Source organism: Lepus europaeus, chromosome 15 (assembly GCF_033115175.1).
Source record: "Lepus europaeus isolate LE1 chromosome 15, mLepTim1.pri, whole genome shotgun sequence".
Lineage (NCBI taxonomy): Eukaryota > Metazoa > Chordata > Mammalia > Lagomorpha > Leporidae > Lepus > Lepus europaeus.
Window position 1 is genome coordinate 25,685,920 of NC_084841.1, and position 24,072 is coordinate 25,709,991.

Consider the following 24,072-nt stretch of genomic DNA (forward strand, 5'->3'; position numbering starts at 1 on the left):
AGGGATTTCAGATGAGAGAAAAGGCTGTTGGGCAGGCCTCTAGAGTAGACTGAAATCGGAATACTTAAAAACTGTTTGTATACTATGTCTTAAGGATTGAAACGCTACAGTCCTGGCTAAAATTCGCATCTATAGGAGACATATGTCAGGTTAAAAGTTTAGGATTTGAAGTCAACAGAATTCTCTAAGCACAGTAGTGTGCTGATTATCTGATACATTTCATTAAGTGAACATTTCAAATAGTATTTTATTATAGCAACAGCAAATAATTTAACCTCAAATGTGTTTGGCTGTATATAATGGGTACCAGTGTTATCACTCAGTAATGTTGAGAGGACAAAATAATACAAGAGTGTTTCAGAAAAGTTCACAGAGGGCTAGCGTTGTGATATAGTGGGTTCATCAGCTGCCTGCAATGCGGGCATCCTATATGGACACTTATTCGAGTCCTGGTCACTCCACTTCCTGTCCAGCTCCCAGCTAATGTGCCTGGGAAAGCAGCAAAGATGGCCCAAGTACTTAGGCCCCTGCCACCCACATGGGAGACCCAGAAGAAGCTCCTAGCTCCTGGCTTCCGCCTGGCCCAGCCCAGGCTGGTGGAGCCATTTGGAGAGTAAACCAGTGGATGGAAGCTCTCTCTTGCTGTAACTTTGCCTTTCAAATAACATCTTGGGACTGGCGCTGTGGCTTAGTGGTAAAGCCACCACCTGCAGTGTTGGCATCCCACATGGGTGCCAGTTGGAGTCCCGGCTGCTCCACTTCTGATCCAGCTCTCTGTCACGGCCTGGGCAAACAGCAGAAGATGGCCCAAATCCTTGGGTCCCTGCACCTATGTGGGGGACCCGGAAGTTGTTTTTGGCTTCTGGCTTCGGATCGGCCCAGCTCTGGCCCTTGTGTTTGGGTTAGCTATTAAGATGCCAGTTTACCCCGGGTTCAACACTTGGTTCCTGACTCCAGGTTTCTGCTAGCTAATACGTATCCTGGGATGCAGTGGCAGTGGTTCATGTGAGTGGTCCCTACCATCCACGTGGGAAACAATCTTAATTGAGCTCCTGACTCCCAGGTTTGACCTTGCTCTGTCAGTCCTGGCTATCGCAGGCATTTGGAGAGTGAACCAGCAGAGTGGATATATCTCTGACAACTACTCCCTCCCCAAATTTGTGAGAAATAGTGAAAAGATAAAACTTGGTGTAAAAAATTTTGGTATAAAAAATCTTGAAATAACTTTCAAATTATCCATTTTCCATAAAGTTTCAGAATCTATTTGCATGGACTTCACTTTTGTATAATACTGTATTTTGTCCTTTGTTGGGAACATTTTTTTTATATTAAATAGCTCTGTCAAATTTAGCATAAAAAGTGGTAGATTCATAAAAGGAACTGTTTAGAACTGAAACTTCATAACATACTGATAACTTCATATGACCATGCAAAACAAATTACTTCCACTTTTAAAAGGCTGGGAAAATGATTTAAAATACTGTTGACTTAAATCAGAGGTCCTCCAAATCCCCTTAAGCTGATGGTAAAAATACCACCTTACATGTTAGAGTGATCATATGGATAGGATTAAGGGTCTGATAATAATAATAGAATTAAAAAGGAGTGAATACTCCAACATGGGAAGCAGTCCACATATCAGACTCACAGAGAATAATTGCTTTAAATAGCACTCTGACTTCAGAATCAGCCCTTAATGCATTCAGGAATGGAAAGCCAAGACACTGTGGCAGAGGCTGGTGCTGTGGCAAAGTGGGTAAAGGCACCGCCTGCAATGCCGGCATCCCATACGGGCGCCGGTTCAAGTCCCAGCTACTTCACTTCCAATCCAGCTCGCCGCTGCGGCCTGAGAAGGCAGTGGAGGAAGGCCCAGGTCCTTGGGCTCCTGTGCCCACGTGGGAGACTCAGGGGAGGCTCCTGGCTTCTGATTGGTGCAGTTCTGGCTGCTGTGGAAATCTGGGCAGTGAACCTGCAGACAGAGGACCTCTCTTTCTCTCTTGTGTAACTCTTTCAAATAAATAAACGTCCTACATGAAGGATCTCTGTAACTGAGACCCCAGTAGAGAGAAGTGGCTGTCAAAAACAGATGTACTTTTCTCTGAAGGGAGGAGAGAACTTCCATTTTGCTTATGGCCTTTTCTAAATACTGATGGAGTTTGTGGATTCAAAAGGCTTCCAAAGCCTAGGCAGCCTCAGGTGATCACTGATGTCACATAAGAGAAATTGTTATATTCCCATGCAGGACCTCTGTCCTCAAAGAGTTGTATTACAACTATATCTAAGTGCTTGCAAAAGATGTATTGTTCTTGGGTGCTTCTTTAAAGTTAACTAAGTTTCCAAAAACAAAAAAAGTGAAAATAACTTCAAGATGCAGATTTTGAACAGCCTCTGTCTCGACTGTTGGGGAACAGTTCTTTTTTCCCCTACAAATTGTTGAACTCCTTAGTATAGAGTTGGTCTTCTGTGTATAAAGTCAATCGAGGCCGGCGCCGTGGCTCAACAGGCTAATCCTCCGCCTTGTGGTGCCCGCACACCGGGTTCTAGTCCCGGTCGGGGCGCCGGATTCTGTCCCGGTTGCCCCTCTTCCGGGCCAGCTCTCTGCTGTGGCCTGGGAGTGCAGTGGAGGATGGCCCAAGTGCTTGGGCCCTGCACCCCATGAGAGACCAGAAGCACCTGGCTCCTGGCTTCGGATCAGTGTGGTGCGCCGGCCACAGCGGCCATTGGAGGGTGAACCAACGGCAAAAAGGAAGACCTTTCTGTCTCTGTCTCTCACTATCCACTCTGTCAAAAAAAAAAAAAAAAAAAAAAAGAAAAATAAATAAAGTCAATCAAAAATGGATCTTAGTGGACAATGGGACTGGTAATGGGAGAGGGAAGAGGAGGAGTGGTGGGAGGGTGGTTATGGTGGAATCATACATATTCCTATATTCCTAAAGTTGTACTTATGAAATGCTTGAAGTTTGTATTCCTTAAATAAAAGGCTTCTTTGGAGGGGGGGAAATAAATAAAAAATAAATTTAAAAAATCAGAGGTCCTTTGCTATGCAGTTCATGCAATTTTGCATTTTTAATTCTAGCTTATTCAAAGAAATAGAATACAACAGTAGGTAAGAAGAGTACAGAAAAATATAATCTGGAACGCATTATATAATTAGGGGAGGGGAAAAATCAATCTGTCTTATTTGGAATATCACTAAATAATTGTAATGTAAGCTTGCACTAATAACATGGAAAGCAAATTTGAGATGCAGAGAAAATGTATTCGTCAAATGCACAGGGCCCAGCGCTGTGGCGTAGTGGGCTAAGCCTCTGCTTGCGGTGCTGGAATTCCATATGGGCGCCAGTTGGTGTCCCAGCTGCTCCTCTTCCGCGCCAGCTCTCTGCTGTGGCCTGGGAAATCAGTAGAAGATGGCCCAATTGCATGGGCCCGGGCACCCATGTGGGAGACCTGGAGGAAGCTCCTGGTTCCTGATTTCAGATCGGCTTAGCTCTGGCTGTTGAGGCCATCTGGGGAGTGAACCAGTGGATGGAAGACTTCTCTGCCTCTGTCTTTCTGTAACTCTACCTCTCAAATAAATAAAATTTTTTAAAAAATGCATTAGGGCTGGCAGTGTGCTGTAATGAGTGAAGCCTCTGCCTGTAGCTCAGACATCCCATTTCTGCCCCCGTTCATGTCCTGGCTGCTCCTCTTCTGATCCAGCTCTCTGCCGTGGCCTAGGAAAGCAGTAGAAGATGGCTCAGGTGCTTGGGCCCCTGCACCTGTGTGGGAGACCCCGAGAAGCTCTTGGCTCCTCTCTATGAATTGGCCTAGTTCTTGTTGCTGCCATTTGGGGAGTGAACCCTCAGATGGAAGACCTTTCTGTCTAACTCTACCTCTCAAATAAAATCCTAAAAGAAAAACCGACCAACCAAACATTAACAGGGCATTAATAATGCTTTTGCAATTAGAAAACTCTATTTCTTTAAAACTATCAAAGCAGAAAAAAGGTACCTGTGAATATCAAATGAAGTTATTCTTTCATACAAGATGGTTAATGTGGGCCTGGCCACAGCTATGAAAATAACCTCTGCAAAAATATTAATTCAGGAATAATTATTTCAAGAAGGTACCAATTATATTTCAGGCTGAATACATCCCCAAAATGCTTAATTTTGAAACACATGTTGAAAACCTAGTTGCAAGATGAAACAGCTGCCAGGCAAAGGCCTGAACATGAAATTTTTTTTTCAAGATTTATTTATTTGAGAGTCAGAGTTACACAGAGAGAGGACAGGCAAAGAGAGAGAAAGATGCTTCATCTGATGGTTCACCTCCCAATCGGCCACAATGGCCAGAGCTGCATTGATCGAAGCCAGGAGCTTCTTCCATGAGGGTGCAGGGGCCCAAGGACTTGGGCCATTCTCTACTGCCCTCCCAGGCCATAGCAGAGAGCTGGATTGCAAGTGGAGCAGCCAGGTCTCGAACTGGTGCCCATATGGGATGCCAGCGCTTCAGGCCAGGGTGTTAACCCACTGCACCACAGCGCCTACCAGAACATAAACTTTCACACTTGGGTCTTTTTTTTTTTTGACAGGTAGAGTTATAGACAGTTGAGAGAGACAGAGAGAAAGGTCTTCCTTTTGTTGGTTCACCCCCCAAATGGCCGCTACGGCCTGAGCTACGCCGCTCTGAAACCAGGAGCCAGGTGCTTCCTCCTGGTCTCCCATGGGGTGCAGGGCCCAAGCACTTGGGCCATCCTCCACTGCCTTCCCGGGCCACAGCAGAGAGCTGGACTGGAAGAGGAGCTAACCGGGACTAGAACCCGCCGTCCACACGGGATGTCGGTGCCAAGTGAGCCATGGTGCCGGCCCCCACACTTGGGGTCTCAGCTCCATCACTTCAATTTAGTGACATAAACAAAGAAATGTGATCTTTAGTTACCCTGGGCTTCCGTTTCCTCATCTGGAAAAAAGTAGTACGGGATTCTCACTTAGTATTACTGTTAAAATGTTACAGAGAAAGAGGTCTTCCGTTCACTGGGTTAATTTTTCCCACATGACCACAATGGCCAGGACTGAGGGCCACGACTGAGACGAGCTGAAGCCAGGAGCGTCAGCCAGGTCTCCCCTGTGAACGGCAGGGGCCCAAGCACTTGGGCCATCTTCTGCTGATTTTCCCAGGCCATTATCAGGGAGCTGGAATGGAACTGAGACAGCCAGGACTCAAACTGGTACCCATAAGCCTGCACTGCAGGAAGTAGATTTACCAGCAAAGCCACAATGCCGGTCCCTCAAACAGCTTTAAATGGGTAAAGGTATACAAAGACCTAAAATGGTATCTGTCATAAGCTCATAGTAACGGTCAGCTTCCCCTCTTCCTTCTTAAGAGGACTATGAGAAACAAAACTCTAAAATTTTACTGAATGACTAAATATTTGAGAGTAAAAAGATGCAGAAAGATCAAAATATTTTTTAAAAGACTAAAGGTATACAAGAGAGCATGTGACAAATCTGGAAGAAAGGCTCCATCAGTCTCCTACAGCATCCTGGCACTCTAAGAGTCTGGGAAAAGATTTTGTCTCTAGAAAGAAACTGAACCAATATGGTACTAAATTACACAGTTTTCTGGAAAAATCTGTGCTCACACAACCAACATTTGTCAGGAATAACAAGGAGTAGTACCAAATAAATTTGAATATGGTTTTACTGAACTGTATGTCATTTCAAAGCAAAAGTAGTTTATGATGTCAATTCTAACATATAATACATTTAAGTCATTACATGAATTTAACTTTTTATTTATGTATTTCACTGTAGTGCTGTGACAACAAAATGACATCTGTGTACCAGAGCATACATACATACATCAACAGTAAGATGTAACCTTCCATTACACCACTGCTAGAATATTTAGCTTTTAGTAGGAGACATAAGCATGTAAGATGGCCACACCAAATAATTTTCTGTTTTTTTCTTAATCTTAATTTTTTTAGCAATAATATTTTTATAAATGTCAATGTTAATAGAACTATAAGTTATCTGGGTGATGGGGTACGTGTGTGTGGGAATCATTCAACTGCATCATGTTGTAATTGTTGCTAGAGTAATCTCACACACACCAATAGGGAACTGTCACCATAATTAAGGGCTAGCTACTGTTGTTAGTTGCACAATGATAAAGTTCTTTTGAAAATATTGGTTAGCCCACTTATATGTGAAAAATGCCCTTTCCACTTATACAGAAGAAAAAAATATTCAGAAAGTTATTTTTGGCCTTGCTATGTCAAAAAGTCAACTGTACAAAGATCTAAGTTAAACTAAAATTATAATTTTAAAAGTCTATTAAAAACAAAAATGTCATGCATTTTATTATCAATTATGCAGAGGCTTTTAAAACTGTTGCAAGACCATATAATATATATATTAGCTTTTATACTGCTAATGCACAACTAACAGCAAACTTGATTAGAATAACAGAAATCTTTCTTAATTACACCTTTATATATCACACTAGAGAGACAAATGCCACAAGATCTGCAGAAACATTCAGTTCTGAGCACTCAAATGGCAGAATAACTTTATGTGTTGTAGTCCTTCACATATAGAACAAAAAAAGGAAAAAAATTCTGCAGTCTCACGTTACAAAAAAACGTACTGCTGTAAAATGTAAAGAAGGGGTAAAAGGATATCGTCTATAACACAAAATAACACACCTAGTGTCAAAAAGCAAACAAAACTTCTAAATAAAAATATCAAAATACACAGAGCAACTGAAGCACAAATCCTGCATTAAATACAGTAAAGACTGAGTAAGACAATGCACTAGTTAATAAAAGACACAAAAATAGGGAGACCTAGGGCAACCAGTAAATAAAACCAAAATAATGGGAAAACGATCTGAACCACTGTTTACCCCTAGTTGGAGTACAATATTTTTTGGTGTCTTTCCATTCATATAATACCTAACACTGTACATTAAGTTTTTAATGTCACAGAAAAACTTGGTTCTTCCATGAAATTCTTTAATTTCTTGATGAATTTTTCGAAGTAGATATTATTATGAATGAAAAACAGCCAACAAATGGGCACCTGTTTTTAACACTGAAGAATTACAGAAACTTTTTAAAAGTTATCATAATCTTTTTTATCTTTTTTCCCCTCAGCTTCAAATCCATCAACTCCATCACTATCCCTTCTTCGCTTTCTGTTGTTGTGGATGTTAAAACGTTGGCTCATTTGTGGTAATGGATCCATGCCTAAAACTTTGTGTATTTGGCGGAATGCAAGGAGTCTCAAAGCAAACTGCAATAAAAAAAAGGAAACAGAATTTAGAATTATTTTCATTAGGTTTGCATCTCTCTTCTAATATAACAATATAAAAAAGCATGTTGGGTGGGTGTTGGCACAGCAGTTAAGGCACTGTTTGTGAAATCCCCTATGGCAGGGCTTGGGCTCAGTGCTGGCTCTGCTCTTGATTCCAGCTTCCTGATAATATACTCCACGGGAAGCAGCAGATGATGACTCAAGTGGCTGGATCCCTTTCACTCGCGCGGCAGGTGTGGATGGACTGAATTCTAAGCTTCTGGATTTGGCCTGACATAGACTCATAGCTGCTGAAAATATTTGGTGAGTGAACCAGCAGATGGAAGATCTGTCTGCATTTCCCTTTGACTCTTTCATACAAGTATCTTTTTATGTTTTTTTTTTTTTTTGACAGGCAGAGTGGACAGTGAGAGACAGACAGAGAGAAAGGTCTTCCTTTTTGCCGTTGGTTCACCCTCCAATGGCCGCCGCGGTAGCGCGCTGCGGCCGGCGCACCGCGCTGATCCGATGGCAGGAGCCAGGTGCTTCTCCTGGTCTCCCATGGGGTGCAGGGCCCAAGAACTTGGGCCATCCTCCACTGCACTCCCTGGCCACAGCAGAGAGCTGGCCTGGAAGAGGGGCAACCGGGACAGGATCGGTGCCCCGACCGGGACTAGAACCCGGTGTGCTGGCGCCGCAAGGCGGAGGATTAGCCTAGTGAGCCGCGGCGCCGGCCTCTTTTTATGGTTTTAACAGCAGGGGTTGGGCCCGGCTAAAACCAAGAGCTGAGAACTCAACACCAGTGTTCTCAGGTGGGTGGCAGGGATCCAGCTTTTTGAACCATCATCTGCTGTCTCCCAGTGTGCACATTAGTAAGGAGCTGGAATCAGGAAATGGAGCTAGAACTTGAACCCTAGCATTACAATATGAATTATGGGCGTGCCAACTGGCAGCTTAACAGCTGTGCCAAATGCTTTTCCCTGTCTTTATAAAATCCTTTCAAGGGATTTACTAAAGAAGCAGAAGAATAAATACTGCACCATGATCTCATCTGAAGGACAATCATTAAAAACAAACAACCCAAAAAACCCCTTGAGAGCAGTAACTCAACAAAGCTTTGGGACTAGAATTCTAGTACCTGTGCACTGGATGTAATGTCTTCACGCTGCTGGTCAGTCATTGTTGCCAAGGTGTCAAAGGGATCCTTTTCACAAGGATCCAGAAGTCCAGGGCTACCTACATCAATCACCAAAAGCAGACAAAAGCATTGGCATTATCTGTTTGTAAAACAATAGTTTCTATTCAGTTATCAAACAAACTTCACTAAAAACAAAGAAAATTTACCTTTAAGAATAATCCCGGAAGAAATACACTCAAAAACTCTTCTCAGCGCATCTCCAGGGCTCTGAGGACTAGAAGCACTGCTGATTGCTTTCTCTACTAACAACTCCATAGCCTAAAAATAAAAACACAAAAATGTGCTCAACACATAGTTTGCTTTTTTTTGTTTCACATAGTTTTATTTTTTTTTTTATTTTTTATTTTTTTTAATTTTTGACAGGCAGAGTGGACAGTGAGAGAGAGACAGAGAGAAAGGTCTTCCTTTTGCCGTTGGTTCACCCTCCAATGGCCGCCGTGGCTGGCGCACTGCGGCCGGCGCACCGCGCTGATCCGATGGCAGGAGCCAGGTGCTTCTCCTGGTCTCCCATGGGGTGCAGGGCCCAAGAACTTGGGCCATCCTCCACTGCACTCCCTGGCCACAGCAGAGAGCTGGCCTAGAAGAGGGGCAACCGGGACAGGATCGGTGCCCCGACCGGGACTAGAACCCGGTGTGCCGGCGCCGCTGCTATCTTTAGGGCAGGCATTGTGGCACAATGGATTAAGCAATCACTTGGGATGTCCAGAACCCAAATCAGAGTGCTGCTTCAAGCACTAGCTACTCAGCTTCCAATCAAGCTCCTGCTAATGCATACGGGGAGGCAGCAGATGATGACCCAAGTGCTTGGGCCCCTCCTACCCTTCCAGCGCTGGTTCATTCCCCGAAAGGCTGCAACGGAAGGGATAGGCCAGGTGGAAGCCAGGAGCTCAGAAGTCAATCCAGATCTTCCATTTGAGTGATAGGGACTCAAGTACATTAGCCATCACCTGCTGCTTCCCAGAGTGTATATCAGCAGGAAGCTGGAATTGGGAGTAGAGCTGAAATCTGAACCTAGGCACTCCGGAGGAAGAAGGCATCCAAAATGGCATCTTCACTACTAAGCCAAATACCCACCCTACACATTTTCTGATACCTACAGACTGATGATACTAAGGAATTAGGGCAGGACAATATTCTAAGACTTTTTTCTTTACAGTTGATATTATCTAAATTTTCATTTAATGCAAAACTGAGCTTCTACTATTCCTAAGGAAAATAAAAATTATGCTTTCACTTTTGAAAAGATTAAAATCTAAAAATATAAAAGTAAAAAAAGTATGGATGTAGAAAGCAAATGATGTAGATCTAACATATGACTTTTTTTTTGACAGGCAAAGTGGACAGTGAGAGAGAGAGAGGTCTTCCTTTTTCCATTGGTCACAGCAGAGAGCTAGATCAGAAGTGGAGCAGCCAGGGCTTGAAGCGGCGCCTATATGGGATGCCGGTGCTTCAGGCCAGGGCGTTAACCTGCTGTGCGTAGGTCCAACTCTTTCAAATAAACAAATCTTTTAAAAAAAAATGGTCATAATAAGTAGAAATCACAATGAAAAAGAAGCAAAGATGGTTCAGTTTAGTTTAGTTAGTTGAAGAAGGCAAGAAGATGTTTAAGACAGAATTTCTAAGGATCTTCATTTAAAGGTTTTAGTTTTTGAAGATATAGGCTGGCGCCATGGCTCAATAGTCTAATCCTCCGCCTTGTGGCGCTGGCACACCGGGTTCTAGTCCCGGTCAGGGCGCCGGATTCTGTCCCGGTTGCCCCTCTTCCAGGCCGTGGCCGGGAGTGCAGTGGAGGATGGCCCAAGTCCTTGGGCCCTGCACCCCATGGGAGACCAGGAGAAACACCTGGCTCCTGCCTTCGGAACAGCGCGGTGCGCCGGCCGCGGCGGCCATTGGAGGGTGAACCAACGGAAAAGGAAGACCTTTCTCTCTGTTTCTCTCTCTCACTGTCCACTCTGCCTGTCAAAAAAAAAAAAAAAAAAAAAAAAAAGAAATAAACTATGCACGTGTATGGGCTATCACTCATTTCCAGATAATAGGTATTATCTTAAGATGTCCAATGACTGAGATCCTTGAAGATAAAATCAATGTCATTAATTTTGAACTTCCTTTGTTCTGGCATAAAGTAGTCAGCATATCATGAACAGTAAAATACTGATGTGTTTAACTTAATTTTATTTTATTTTCTTTTATATGAAAGGCAAAGAGACAGCAAGAAGGACACAGAAAGATCTTTTGTTTATAACCAAAACAAATTTATTCAAGGGAAAAGAGGTTTGCAGAGATGGCTAACTGCTAACAGACTGAGCATATGGCAGACAGAAAGACAATCTGTCTGCTGGTTCTCTTCCCAAATACCTGCAACACACAGGGCTAGGTCATGCCACAGACAGGAGCCAGGAACTCAAGTACCTGAACCAAAAATTGCTGCCTCCCAGGACGTGTATTAGTAGAAAGGTGGAACTGGAAGCAAGGTGGGACTCAAACCCAAACACTCTTGATATGGGATGCAGGCATCCCAGGAGACAGCTTTTTTTTTTTTAAACGTTATATATATATATATATATATATATATATATATATATATATATATATATATATATACACACACACACACACACACACACTTATATATATATTTTGAAGATTTATTTATTTGAAAGAACTACAGAAAAAGAGGCAGAGACAGAAGTCTTCCATCCGCTGGTTCACTCCCCAAATGGCTGCAATGGCCAGGGCTGGGCCATGCCAAACCCAAGAGCCAGGAACTTCTTCCACATTTCTCCTATGAATGGCAGGAATCCAAGCACTCCGTCCCTCTTCCACTGCCTTTCCCAGGCCATTGCCAGGAAGCTGGATCAAAAGTGGAACACAGCCAGGACATGGAATTGGCACCCATATGGGATGCTGGGGTTGCAGGCAGCAGCTTTTCCTGCTGTGCCTACACTGACCCCTAATTAAGTCAGAGTTACAAGAGAGGGAGAGAGGAAAGAAGGGAGGGAGAGAGAAGAGGAGGAGGAGGAGGAGGAAGAGGAAGAGGAAGAGGAAGAGGAAGCGGAAGAGGAGAGATCTTCCATCTGCTGGCTCACCCCCCAAGATGGTTGCCAACAGCCAGAACTGGGCCAGGCCGAAGCCAGGAGCTTCATTTGGGTCTCCTAAGTGGGTGGCAGGGGTGCCAACACTTGGACAATCTCCTGCTGCTTTTCCTAGGCCATTAACAGGGAGCTGGAGCAGCTGGGACATGAACTGACACCTATACGGGATGTCAGGGACCCGGACTCTGACTTCACCTGTTACGTCAGAACACCGGCCCCTGAGGGGCATCTTAACTGCTGTATCAAGTGCTTGCCCCTTATGTTGTGTTTAAAATAAAAAAATTTTAAAAAGTAAAAATTACAACTTTCCATAAATGCCTGATTTCCACTAAGTATTTTTTAGCAAATGTTATGAGAAAAATAAGTATTAAAAATCAACTGTAATTTAGGTGTATCAAGTAATACATGTAACACAAGTCATCTGCTTTTTGACTGATTTTAAGTGGGAATTTGTGATTCAAATTGACAGACAGAAAAGTATTTAAAGGCACAGTGGTTAAGCAATTGCTTGGGATATCCACTTCCTCTTAGAGTATGTGAATTCAAGTCCTGGCTCTGTTCTCCAATCCAGCTTTCTGCTAATGAACACCTTGGAAGGTAGCATGTGATGGTCTAAAAAGTTGGGTCCTGGGGCTGGCGCTGTGGCGCACTAGGTTAATCTCTGTCTGCGGTGCCAGCATCCCATATGGGCGCCGGTTCTAGTTCTGGCTGTTCCACTTCCAATCCAGCTCTCCACTGTGGCCTGGGAAAGCAGTAGAAGATGGCCCAAGTCCTTGGGCCCCTGCACCTGCATGGGAGACCAGGAAGAAGTACCTGGCTCCTGGCTTCGGAATGATGCAGCTCCAGCCGTCGTAGCCATCTGGGGAGTGAAACAACGGAAGGAAGACCTTTCTCTGTCTCTCCCTCTCACTGTCTGTAACTCTACCTCTCACATAAATAAATAAAATATTAAAAAAAAAAAAAGTTGGGTCCAGACCATCCACATGAAAGACTCAGGAATGAGTTCTTGGCTCCTGACTTGGCCTGGCCCAGACCTGCAATTAAGGGTATATGAAGAGTGAACCAGTGGATGGGGGACTTCTCTTGGGTCTGCCCTAAAAATAAACAAAAATAAAAACAAACATATGGGAAAATAAAATCATAAACTAAAAAAGCCTGAAAACCTTGAAAAATCATAAACTTGAAAAACAATAAGTCAATTATGGGGGGGGGGGGGGACACAAAAAAGTCAACACACAAACATACAATGAAACTAGTCAGGGGGCCCACGCTGTGGCACAGCAGGTTAACGCCCTGGCCTGAGGTGCTGGTATCCCATTTGGGTGCCGGTTCTAGTCCTGGCTGCTCCTTTTCCGATCCACCTCTCTGCTGTGGTCTGGGAGAGCAGTGGAAGATGGCCCAAGTCCTTGAGCCCCTGCACCCATGTAGGAGACCTGGAGGAAGCGGCCATCTGGGGAATGAACCAGTGGATGGAAGACCTCTCTCTAACTCTTTCAAATAAATAAAATAAATCTTAAAAAAAAAAAAAAAAAAAAAAAAAAAAAAAAAGAAAGAAAGAAAGAAAGAAAGAAAGAAAGAAAGAAACTAAGTCGGGGAGTACATGCGGCACAGCAGGTAAAGCTACTTTTTGGGACACCCACATCCCATATTGGAGTGACTGGCTGAAGTCCCAGTTACTCTGTGCTTCTGATCCAGCTTCCTGCTAATGTGTGAAAAGCGGTAAATGATGGTCCAAGTACTGGGTTCCTGGCTCCTGGCTTTGTCTTGGCCCAGCCCTGGATACTGCAGTCATTTAGGGAGTGAACAAGGGTGTGGACAATTTATCTCTTGCGGCTGTCATTCTGCCTTTCAAATAAGTAAATCCTTTTTTTTTTTTTTTTTTTAAAGGAAACTAAGTCAAATGCTTTCTGCTATCATTTGCCATGAAACAGCAACTTCAAAATGCTGATTTTTCTTAAAAACATGGCTGCTTTCCAAGCAGATGTCTACAGCTAGGAGGGCAAAGAAAGAAGAAAAATATACATAGTTTATAAACTCTGAAATGTGTGTATTTAAAATTAAGGACAGGGGCTAGCGCTGTGGCACAGCAGCTAAAGCCTCTGCCTGCAGTGCTGGCATCCCATATGGGTGCTGGTTCGAGTCCCGGCTGCTCCACTTCTGATCCAGCTCTCTGTGATGGCCTGGGAAAGCAGTAGAAGGTGGCCCCAGTACTTGGGCCCCTGCACCCGCATGGGAGACTCAGAAGCAGCTCCTAGTTCCTGGCTTTGGATAGGTGCAGCTCCGGCCATTGCAGCCAATTAGGGAGTGAACCAGCAGATGGAAGACCTCTCTCTTTCTCTCTGCCTCTCCTCTTTCTGTATAATTCTGACTTTCAAATAAATCAATAAATCTTGAAGAAAAAGAAACAAAAAACAGTACAAGAACAGCAAAATGAACAGAATCAAATTAGGGAATGACTGTAATATAGGAGATACTGGGGATTAGAATTATTCTGAGAAAAGCTTATTAAAATCATATTGAATGCTTCAAAATCTAGAACTGTAGTGTGCTCTTAAAAAATAATCATGAGGGGCTGACCCTGTGGCATCCATGTGGGTGCTGGTATGAGGTCCGGCTGCTCCTCTTCCGATCCAGCTCTCTGCTGTGACCCGGGAAAGCAGTGAAGAAGGCCCAAGTGCTTGGGCCCTGCACCCTCGTGGGGACCTAGAAGCAGCTCCTGGCTCCTGGCTTCAGATCAGCCTAGCTCTGGCCATTGTAGCCACTTGGGGAGTGAACCAGAGGATGGAAGTCCTCTCTGTCTCTGCCTCTCTGTATAACTCTTTCAAATAAATAAATATCTTTTTTTTTAAAAAAAGAGCATATTAAATGTGATTATTAAAAAAAAAATCATGAGGGGGCCGGCACTGTGGCATATTAGATAAAGTACTATCTGTGATGCCAGCATTAACTAGCTTCCTTGGATGCTATTTTTCAGTTCTAGTAGAAGCAAAGAGCAATGTAAAAAACAAACATCTGATAAGACTATGGTAATACAGGCTCTTTTCATTGGTTTGGTAAATTAGCAAAACCACTTTTAGAATATAACTAGTGAGCCCTATCAAAATTTTAAAACGCACAACCTAAACCAGTAACGCCAGCATTAATGATATACAGTAGGAGAGTTATACTTCACAAAAGCAAAAAAAAAAAAAAAAATTTCTTTATCGCTGCTTATTTGTAACAGACAAGAAATAATCTCTAGCAGGCCGGCGCCGCGGCTCACTAGGCTAATCCTCTGCCTTGTGGCGCCGGCACACGGGGTTCTAGTCCTGTTCGGGGCACCGAATTCTGTCCCGGTTGCCCCTCTTCCAGGCCAGCTCTCTGCTGTGGCCAGGGAGTGCAGTGGAGGATGGCCCAAGTCTTTGGGCCCTGCACCCCATGGGAGACCAGGAGAAGCACCTGGCTCCTGGCTTCGGATCAGCGCGGTGCGCTGGCTGCGGCAGCCATTGGAGGGTGAACCAACAGCAAAGGAAGACCTTTCTGTCTCTCTCACTGTCCACTCTGCCTGTCAAAAAAAAAAAAAAAAAAAAAAAAAAAAAAAGGAAAGAAAGAAAGAAATAATCTCTAGCACTAGGAGGCCTGGTTAACTAAGAATAGTAGTAGCAGTTACCCTCTTCATCATTTTGGCTACCACTGAGTGTTTACCCTGTTCTAAGCATTGCTCTAAGTCTTCACATACATTAGCCAATTTTAATCGTGACAATCACCTTCTGAAGGTATAGAAGATTCTTTTGTATAGTTTTAAAGATTTATTTATGTGTTTGAAAGGCAGAGTTATGGAGAGGGAAAGACAGGAAGATGGAAATCTTTCCTCTGCTGGTTCACTCCCCAGGTGGTAACAACAGCCAGCGCTGGGCCAGGCTGATGCCAGGAGCCAGGAGCCTCATGCGGGTCTCCCGTATGGGCAGTAGGGGCCCAAGCATTTAGGCCACCTTCCGCAGCTTTTCCCAGAGTGCTAGCAGGAAGCTGGATTGGAAGTGGAGCAGCCAGAACATAAACTGCTGCCCATAAAGGATGGCAGCATCACTTTTGCCTCTATGCCACAACTCTAGCCATTATTCTCATTTTATAGGTGACATTTACGCTACTAGAAATGGATTTCAAATTCCCATTATAGTAAACAACTGTATATACAAAAGCCAGTGAAAAGATTCTATTCTAGTTGACATCAGAGCTGATGCTGTAGCGTAGCAGGTAAAGCCAGTGCCTGCAATGCCAGCACCCCATATGATCGCTGGTTCGTGCCCCAGCTGTTCCACTTCCAATCCAGCTCCCTGCTAATGGCCTGGGAAAAGCAGTAGAAGAAGGTCCAAGTGTTTAGACCCCTGCCATCCATGATAGAGACCCAGAGGATGGAAACTCTTATTCCTCTCTTTCAAAATAAGTAAGTTAAAGTGAACAACATATACAGTCCATCTATAATTGATAACTTACTGATTCTTTTCCAAGTTAAGAGAATGTTAGTTCTTCGCCTAGAGATATAGGTCTCCTATCATTTAAAACTTTTTGACTGAGGAAGCAAGTGCTTAGCTTAAGGGTCGAGGTCCCTGCATCTCACATCAGAATGCCTTGGTTCAAGTTATAGCTCCCAATTTCTATTTTCTGTCATTACAGACCTTGGGAGGCTGCAGCAACAGTTCAAGTGACTGGGTCCCTGTCACACACTTCAGAGACCTGGACTAAGTCCACTGCTCCTGACTTCTGCACTGGAGCAGTCCTGGCTGTTGCAGGACTGGTATCAGTATCTCTGATTCTCTTTCAAGTAAGTAAAAAACAGTGGCAATGATCAGAGCTGGGCCAATCAGAAGCCAGGATCTTCCTTCAGGTCTCCCACGTAGGTGCAGGGGTCCATCTTCCAGTGCCTTCCCAGAAACATCAGCATGGAGCTGGGTCAGAAGTGCAGCAGCCAGGATTTGAACAGTGTGCAGACAGGATGCTGGTACCACAGGCAGTAGTTTTACCAGATAAGCCACAGGTCCAAGCTTCAGCTTGAACCAGCCCTGGCCATTGGAGTGCTCTATTGATCTTTCAAATAAACAGACATTTACATCACACCAAATCAAAACCTCTTACCCATTAAGTAACTTCTCATTCTTTGTATACTGTCTCCATGGATTTATCTATTTTCAGTACTGTGTGTTTGACTTCTTTTAGTTAGTATATTTTTGGAGGTTCGTCCATACATACTGTGAAAGATCATGGATTTTGGACAGAACAACTAATTTAAAGCTAGATTACCATTTTCAATACTCATTGCAATGGCAAAGTAATCTGAGTGGTAAATAAAAATGAAGATAGTTTACAACAATTACATATTTATGTTGTGAAAATCAAGAAGAAAATTTACTGTTCAAGGTGTTAGCACAGAGCCCAATCTCAGTTCTCTAGCCCCCAAAACATGGTTATGATGAAGAACTATACAGACTACTGCCACTGAAGCAAAAATGTAATAGCTTTAATGGAAAAGAGGAAGCAGTCAGAGGCAGAAAATTTCCAAGAAAGTGAGTGTTTATCCTGCTTGGGCAACCCTAACGCAGCCCCTAAACTGGGCTCTTTGCAGAGAAGATGGGAGTAAAGTTGGCAGTTGGGGGAACAAAATCCAAAAAATAACTTAGTTTGGAGAAAAGTAGAATGAATCACACCCTAGGCAGTCCCAGGAGAATTTTTCCTAAAAACAAAAAACTTCTTCAGACCACTTTCCATTTCACCAAAGAAAAGCACAATACTCTGTCATACTGATGACTCTATGAGAATCAGAAAAAAGCAGAAAGAAAAAAATCCCAAATTACCTACATCTAATGATCACCATCAAGCAGCAGACATTTGATTAAGCTGCAGATATATGAGAAAATATGTAAGATTGTTCAAGGGAAGAAGTTAGGGGAAAAGAATAAAGGTGGCTGTGAACTCTCACAGCCAAAGGTACCCAAACTGGCTTCATATAACCTCAACCTTTTCATGTCAAGGAAATGAAATTGTTGCTAAAATGAGATGGTACAATAGGTTCAGGAAACAAATGGAGCAGATTCTCCAAGGGCAATGATTCTATGAGTCCATTCTGGGTCTGATACTTGAAGAGAAGGAGTATCAATATAACACACCATACAGGAAAGAGCATAGCCAATTTCTGCCAACAAGGCTGCATATAGTCAAATCTTACTTTCCACATCAATTCTTTATTTTATTTTTAAAGATTTATTTATTTGAAAGTCAGAGTTATACAGAGAGAGAAGGAGAGAGAGAGAGAGAGAGAGAGAGAGAGAACTCATCCACCCACTAGTTCACTCCCCAGTTGGCTGCAACAGCCAGAGCTGTGCTGATCTGAATCTAGGAGCTAGGAGCTTCCTCCAGGTCTTCCCATGTGGGTGCAGGGGCCCAAGGACTTGGGCCATCTCCCACTGCTTTCCTTGGCCATAGCAGAGAGCTGGATAGGAAGTGAGGCAGCCAGGTCTTGAACAGGCGCCCATATGGGATGCCAGCACTGCAGGCAGTAGCTTAATCTGCTACGCCACAAGCAATTCTTAAAAGTGTTAACTCACAGAATAGGAGGTATCAAAAGAAGGTAGAAGATCTGCATGACATCCTTGTACTTGTGTGGAATATAATGAGAGAAATCTACTTTGCATGGATTTTGGATACTAGTGCTATATTAATGTTATGTTCATCCACTGTTATCAATGTAACCTTTGATGTTGGATGTTACTGGTGGGAGAGACTCCATGTGGAGGAAAAGGATATAAAGGAACTTCGTATTTTTCACTTAATTTTGATGTGAACCAAAAATTTCTCTAAGTCCATTAAAATTTAAAAAATAAATCAAGGGGTAGGCATTTGGTGTATCAGTTAAGTCATGCTTGGGATACCAGCATCTCATGCTGCAGTGCCTGGGTTCACATCCTGGTTATTCCATTTCTTTTCTTTCTTTTCTTTTTTTTTTTAATATTTATTTATTGATTTATTTGAAAGATAGAGTTAGAGAGAGAGAGTGAGTGAGCGAGTAAGCGAGAGGTCTTCAATCCACTGGTTAACTCCCCAAACGGCCTCAACAGCTGGAGCTGGGCAATCTGAAGTCAGGAGCCAGGAGCTTCTTCTGGGTCTTCCACATGGGTGCAAGGGCCCAAGCGCTTGGGCCATCTCCTACTGCTTTACCAGGCACATTAGCAGGGAGCTGGATTGGAAGTGGAGCCGCTGGGACTCAAACTGGTGCCCAAATGGGATGCTGGCATGGCAGGTGGAGGCTTTACCCACTATAGCACAGCGCCAGCCCTGATTACTCCATTTTTGATCTGGCTTCCTGGTAATGTACATCCAGAGATGTGGCAGATGATGGCTCAAGTATATGGGTCCCTCATACCCATGGAGTAGACCTGGATGGAGTTCCAGAATCCTGATTTCTGCTTGATCCAACTCTGGCTGTCGAGGGCGTTTGAGGAGTGAACCTCGGGCATCTCTCTTCTCTATCTTTCAAATAAAGATATTAAAAAAAAAGTCTGAATGAATTTTAATTCTAAGAGAATTTGATGAGTAAATGAAACTAATAAAATTAAGAACTCAAAGCTGAGATACCAAAGAATAAGATATAGCTGAAAACCAAACTACTGCGAAAGGGACAATACAGGGAACATAAGAAAGGGAACAAAATTGAAAACAACTACAGAAAAAATAAGCAGGACAAAGTCAATCCAAGAATAGGATAATTGGCATCCCTAAACTAGAGACTCATACTAATCAGACATAACAGAAAACTGCTTTCCCCTTAATGAAAATAAATAAATAAATAAATAAAAATCAAATCTGAAGGTCCAAAGGACAAAAAGATTGCAAAGAAATGACCCAAAGACATAATTTGGCTCAGTCACTGAACTCCAATGATAAAGAAATTATTCTTCAAGGAGCCTCTAGAAAAAGGGCAGAAAAGACAAGGCTGGATTTATTTCAAAACCAAATGCCCAAAGACAATGGAATAATAACAGAGGAGGAAAACCTGTGACCTAACAAAGTAATCATCACTGAGGTAATGGCAGGTAGTAGCAATTCTGAAACATGAAACAAATTTAAGAATATTTTAATGAAATGAAAAGGGGAAGTACTAATTTAGCCTTAGTAGATGACATTGAACCATTTAAATATAGAACTAATTTGGCAATCTGGAAGAAAACATAGCTGGATTCATCTTTGATCCATATATGGTTTTAGGTTTTTTTTTTTTTTTTTACTTTTTGACAGGCAGAGTGGACAGTGAGAGAGAGACAGAGAGAAAGGTCCTCCTTTTGCCATTGGTTCACCCTCTAATGGCCGCCGCGGCTGGCGCGCTGCGGCCGGCGCACCGCGCTGTTCCGATGGCAGGAGCCAGGTGCTTCTCCTGGTCTCCCATGGGGTGCAGGACCCAAGCACTTGGGCCATCCTCCACTGCACTCCCTGGCCACAGCAGAGAGCTGGCCTGGAAGAGGGGCAACCGGGACAGGATCGGTGCCCCGACCGGGACTAGAACCTGGTGTGCCGGTGCCGCCAGGCAGAGGATTAGCCTGTTGAGCCACGGCGCCGGCCTTAGGTTAATTTTTAATTATACAAGAAATATATGTTTATTCTGTCCTGGTAAAAATCAAACATTACAACTCTTTTTTTTTTTTTTCTGACAGGCAGAGTGGACAGTGAGAGAGACAGACAGAGAGAATGGTCTTCCTTTTTGCTGTTGGTTCACCCTCCAATGGCTGCCGCACCACACTGATCTGAAGCCACGAGCCAGGTGCTTCTCCTGGTCTCTCATGGGGTGCAGGGCCCAAGCACTTGGGCCATCCTCCACTGTACTCTCGGGCCACAGCAGAGAGCTGGCCTAGAAGAGGGGCAACCGGGACAGAATCCGACGCCCTGACCGGGACTAGAACCCGGTGTGCTGGCGCCGCAGGTGGAGGATTAACCTAGTGAGCCACGGCGCCAGTCACAACTCTATCTTAATCATCTTTTCCCTCCTGCTCCTCAGAAATTATTATTATTATAAGTTATAATACATTCTTCTAGGAGTCTTTGCTACCTATGTAATAAACATATATCAGGGCTGGTATTGCAGTGCAGCACGTTAAGGCACCACTTGTGATGCACATCCCATACTGGGATGCTGATTCGAGGCCCACAGCTATGCTTCCAATCCAGCTCCCTAGTATGCCTGGAAAAAAAGTGGATGGTGACTCAAATATCTGGGTTCCTACCACTAATATGTGGAAGACCAAGATGGATTCCTAGCTCCTGGCTTCAGCCTGGTCCAACCTTGACTGTTGTGGGAGTAAAATGGGGAGTAACCCAGCAGGTGAAACATGTCTCAGGTGGAAGATCTCAGGCTCTTACTCTGTCACTTTGCATTTCAAATAAATAAGTAAATAGAAATTTTAACAATACATACATGCATGTAACTTCAGAAAACATATATTAATGGAAAAATATTCCCAGATGAAAACATGTGTGAACTAATCTGTAGACTAAACTATGAGCGGTCTTTGTAAGCAGAGCACAAAGTCTAGAACACGTGACTGATTCATTAGAAACGGTACAAATTTACAAAAGTGGAAAAAAATTTTCCACACAAATAAAGGACAATTTTGTTATTACAAAGTTAATATAATTCAGCCGGCGCCATGGCTCACTTAGCTAATCCTCCACCTGTGGCGTCGGCAACCTGAGTTCTAGTCCCGGTTGCTCATCTTCCAGTCTAGCTCTCTGCTGTGGCCCAGGAGGGCAGAGGAGGATGGCCCAAGTGCTTGGGCCCTGCACCCGCATGGGAGACCAGGAGGAAGCACCTGGCTACTGGCTTCAGATCGGCGCAGTGTGGGCCGTGGTGGCCATTAGAGGAGTGAACCAATGGAAGGAAGACCTTTTTCTCTTTTTCTCGATGTCTATAACTCTTCCTCTGTCTGTTTCTCCCTAACTCTGCCTGTGAAAAAAAAAGTTAATATAATTCAGTGAATGATAGGTATCAAAGCTGCCAATTAAGATAAAAACTATTAATGCCAATAATAAAAATAAATGCAAATAAAAGTGAGATGTGATACTTTGTCTAACATTATTAACTATGAAGTGAGTGAGAATACTTTCCAGAGCAAGTGCAGATATAAAGAAGATTCTCAGTCTAACTAGAGTTGTCTGAAACTGTTAATGATGAAACTTTCTGGTTGTGATGCAGGAGGTTAAACCACTGCTTGTCATGTTCACAACCCCTATACTGAAGTGCCTAGGTTGAGGACTAGCTACTCCATGCTTCCAATTCAGCTTCCTGCAAAAGTACCTGGGAGCCAGTAGATGATACCCCTGACACTTAGGTTCCTGTCAGCCACAGGGAGATCTGGATGGGCTTCCTGGTACTTGGCTTTAGCCTGACCCAGGCCCTGCTGTTGGGGGCATTTGAGGAGCAAACCAAAAGATAGAAGTTCTCTGTCTCCCCCGTCACTCTATCTTTCAAATAAGTAAATAATTAAATCTTTAAGCAGAAAACTTTCTGGAACAATTAGCACCTGTTTTATTTTTTTATAAATCTGAAAGGCACAGTTAGAGAGAGAGAAAGGAGGATGAGAGATAGAAAGATCTTCCATTTGTTGGTTCATTTCCCAAATGGCCACAAAAGCCAGGGCTGGGCCAAGCCAAAGCAAGGAGCTAGGAGCTTTATTGGGGTCTGCTAGGTGGGTGCCAGGATCCAAGGACACAAGCCATTTTCTGCTGCTTTCCCAAGTTCATTAGCAGAGAACTGGATCAGAAGTAGAGCAGCCGGACAGCAACCGGTGCCCATATGGGATGATGGCCCCACAGGCCAAGGTTTAGCCTACTAATCCACAGTGCCAGCCCCCTGCTGCATTGTTTTCAACAAACTACATCTTGGGACTCTTGGAAAAGGCACAAATTTCCCTCATTCTCTGTACTCTTTGATATTTTCTATGTATGGACAATGTCAAATTTTGCTGAATTGGCGTCCATGTGATGGACATCTGGGCTGTTTATATTTAGCTATTAAATTATTACTGTTCTCTCTATATATATTTGTCGAGCTTGAGGGTGGAAGAATTTGCTGGAATCCAGATTTCACATTCAAAAAACAAGTGCTGGAGCCAATGCTGTGACCAAGCAGGTAAAGCAGCTACCTGCAATGCCAGAATCTCATATGGTGCCAATTTGTGTTCCAGCTACTCCACTTCTGATCCAGCTCCCTGCTAGTGGTTTGGGAAAACAGCAAAAGATGGCCCAAATATTTGGGCCCCTGCTACCCATGTGGCAGATCTGGATGAAGCTCTTGGCTCCTGGCTTTGTCCTGGCCCAGCCCTGACTGTAGCAGCCATCTAAGGAGTGAACAAGTGGAAGATCTCTATTACTCTGCCTTTCAAATAAATACATAAACAAAAAAGAAAACATGTAGAGTATAAAGAACACAGTCTTCTTCACGCTTTAAAAAATTAAAACATTATAAGATTAAATAAAATAAAAACATTATAAGAGTCCCAGGATTTCTTATTAGAAGAGAAAAATAAAACTATATTTAATAATGAAAATAAAACTGATAATCAAATGTAAGTTAAGAAGATGAAAAGCAGCTGCAGAAATATTTCCAATGTTCATTTTTTATATCATATAGTTATTACTTACCCAGCTTGGAAAATCAGACCAAGTTGGAACTCGCTGACAGAGGTCTCGGAGAATACGTATGATTATCACACAGGACTGCAGACCATTAGCTCTAGCCTTGAGAGTAACACAAAAACTAATTGAATTAATCTTAGAAAAACTTAAAATATCCCTTGAAAAAAAATTAAAATACCACTGTTCAATGGAAGCTCAGATAAAACTAAAAATAATTGCACTGAGAACTGTATTCAATGAGCTGCCATTTACAGCAATATTTTAAGCCAGAGTTAGTATTTAAAAGCTGGTATTTAGGTCAAAGTAAACAGATTATACAAGAATAATATTTCTTGATCTCCTGTGAACCTTGACCTATGTTCATTTAAAACAGGAAACTTATAAAAAAAAAAAAAAAGCCTGCCTATTTCAGAAATAAAAGGAAAAGTAAAGAGCTAGAAAGTGGTCTAGGGACTGAAAGGTTAAGGAAATCTGTTTGGTTTTCCTTCTGTGCCTTTGCACGACTGCAAAGTCACTAAACCAAACAGCTGCTTCCTCACCTTTCACTCCCTACACCTATTAACTTAGAGAAAGAAGGGGGAAATCTTAAAACTATACACAAAGCTTTAAACACATATTCCATTATTTAAAGCAACGTTAATCTGCAGCCTTATGGAATATAATGTATATACACAAACGTGATGTTCCTATACAAGTCAACTTTAAATATAGTCACTAAAAATAAAAAATAAAAAAACCCAGACTACAAAACACCCCCAAAACCTTAAAGTTTATTGTCAAATCAATAGAGCTGCAATATGCAGACTGCATGTTCAAACTCAGCTTTCTACGCTAACATATTTTCAGA

At 43.0% G+C, this 24,072-nt stretch overlaps 1 protein-coding gene across 3 annotated transcripts in view; it reads right to left on the reverse strand.

Moving 5' to 3' along the window:
- Window positions 1-5,696: 5,696 nt before the first annotated feature.
- The window catches only part of ZFR (zinc finger RNA binding protein), an 86,090-nt gene continuing 67,714 nt past the window's right edge, over window positions 5,697-24,072 (reverse strand). For 2 of the 3 annotated variants that reach the window (XM_062212150.1, XM_062212149.1), the window contains 4 exons: window positions 23,232-23,327; window positions 8,625-8,736; window positions 8,419-8,516; window positions 5,697-7,280 (listed from right to left, as the gene is read on the reverse strand). In XM_062212150.1, coding sequence (XP_062068134.1) covers window positions 7,101-7,280; window positions 8,419-8,516; window positions 8,625-8,736; window positions 23,232-23,327 — 486 coding nt within the window. In that variant the 3' untranslated portion in view covers window positions 5,697-7,100. Of the gene's footprint in view, window positions 7,281-8,418; window positions 8,517-8,624; window positions 8,737-23,231; window positions 23,328-24,072 lie in introns of those variants that run through there. The other variant, XM_062212151.1, reaches the window with a different exon arrangement.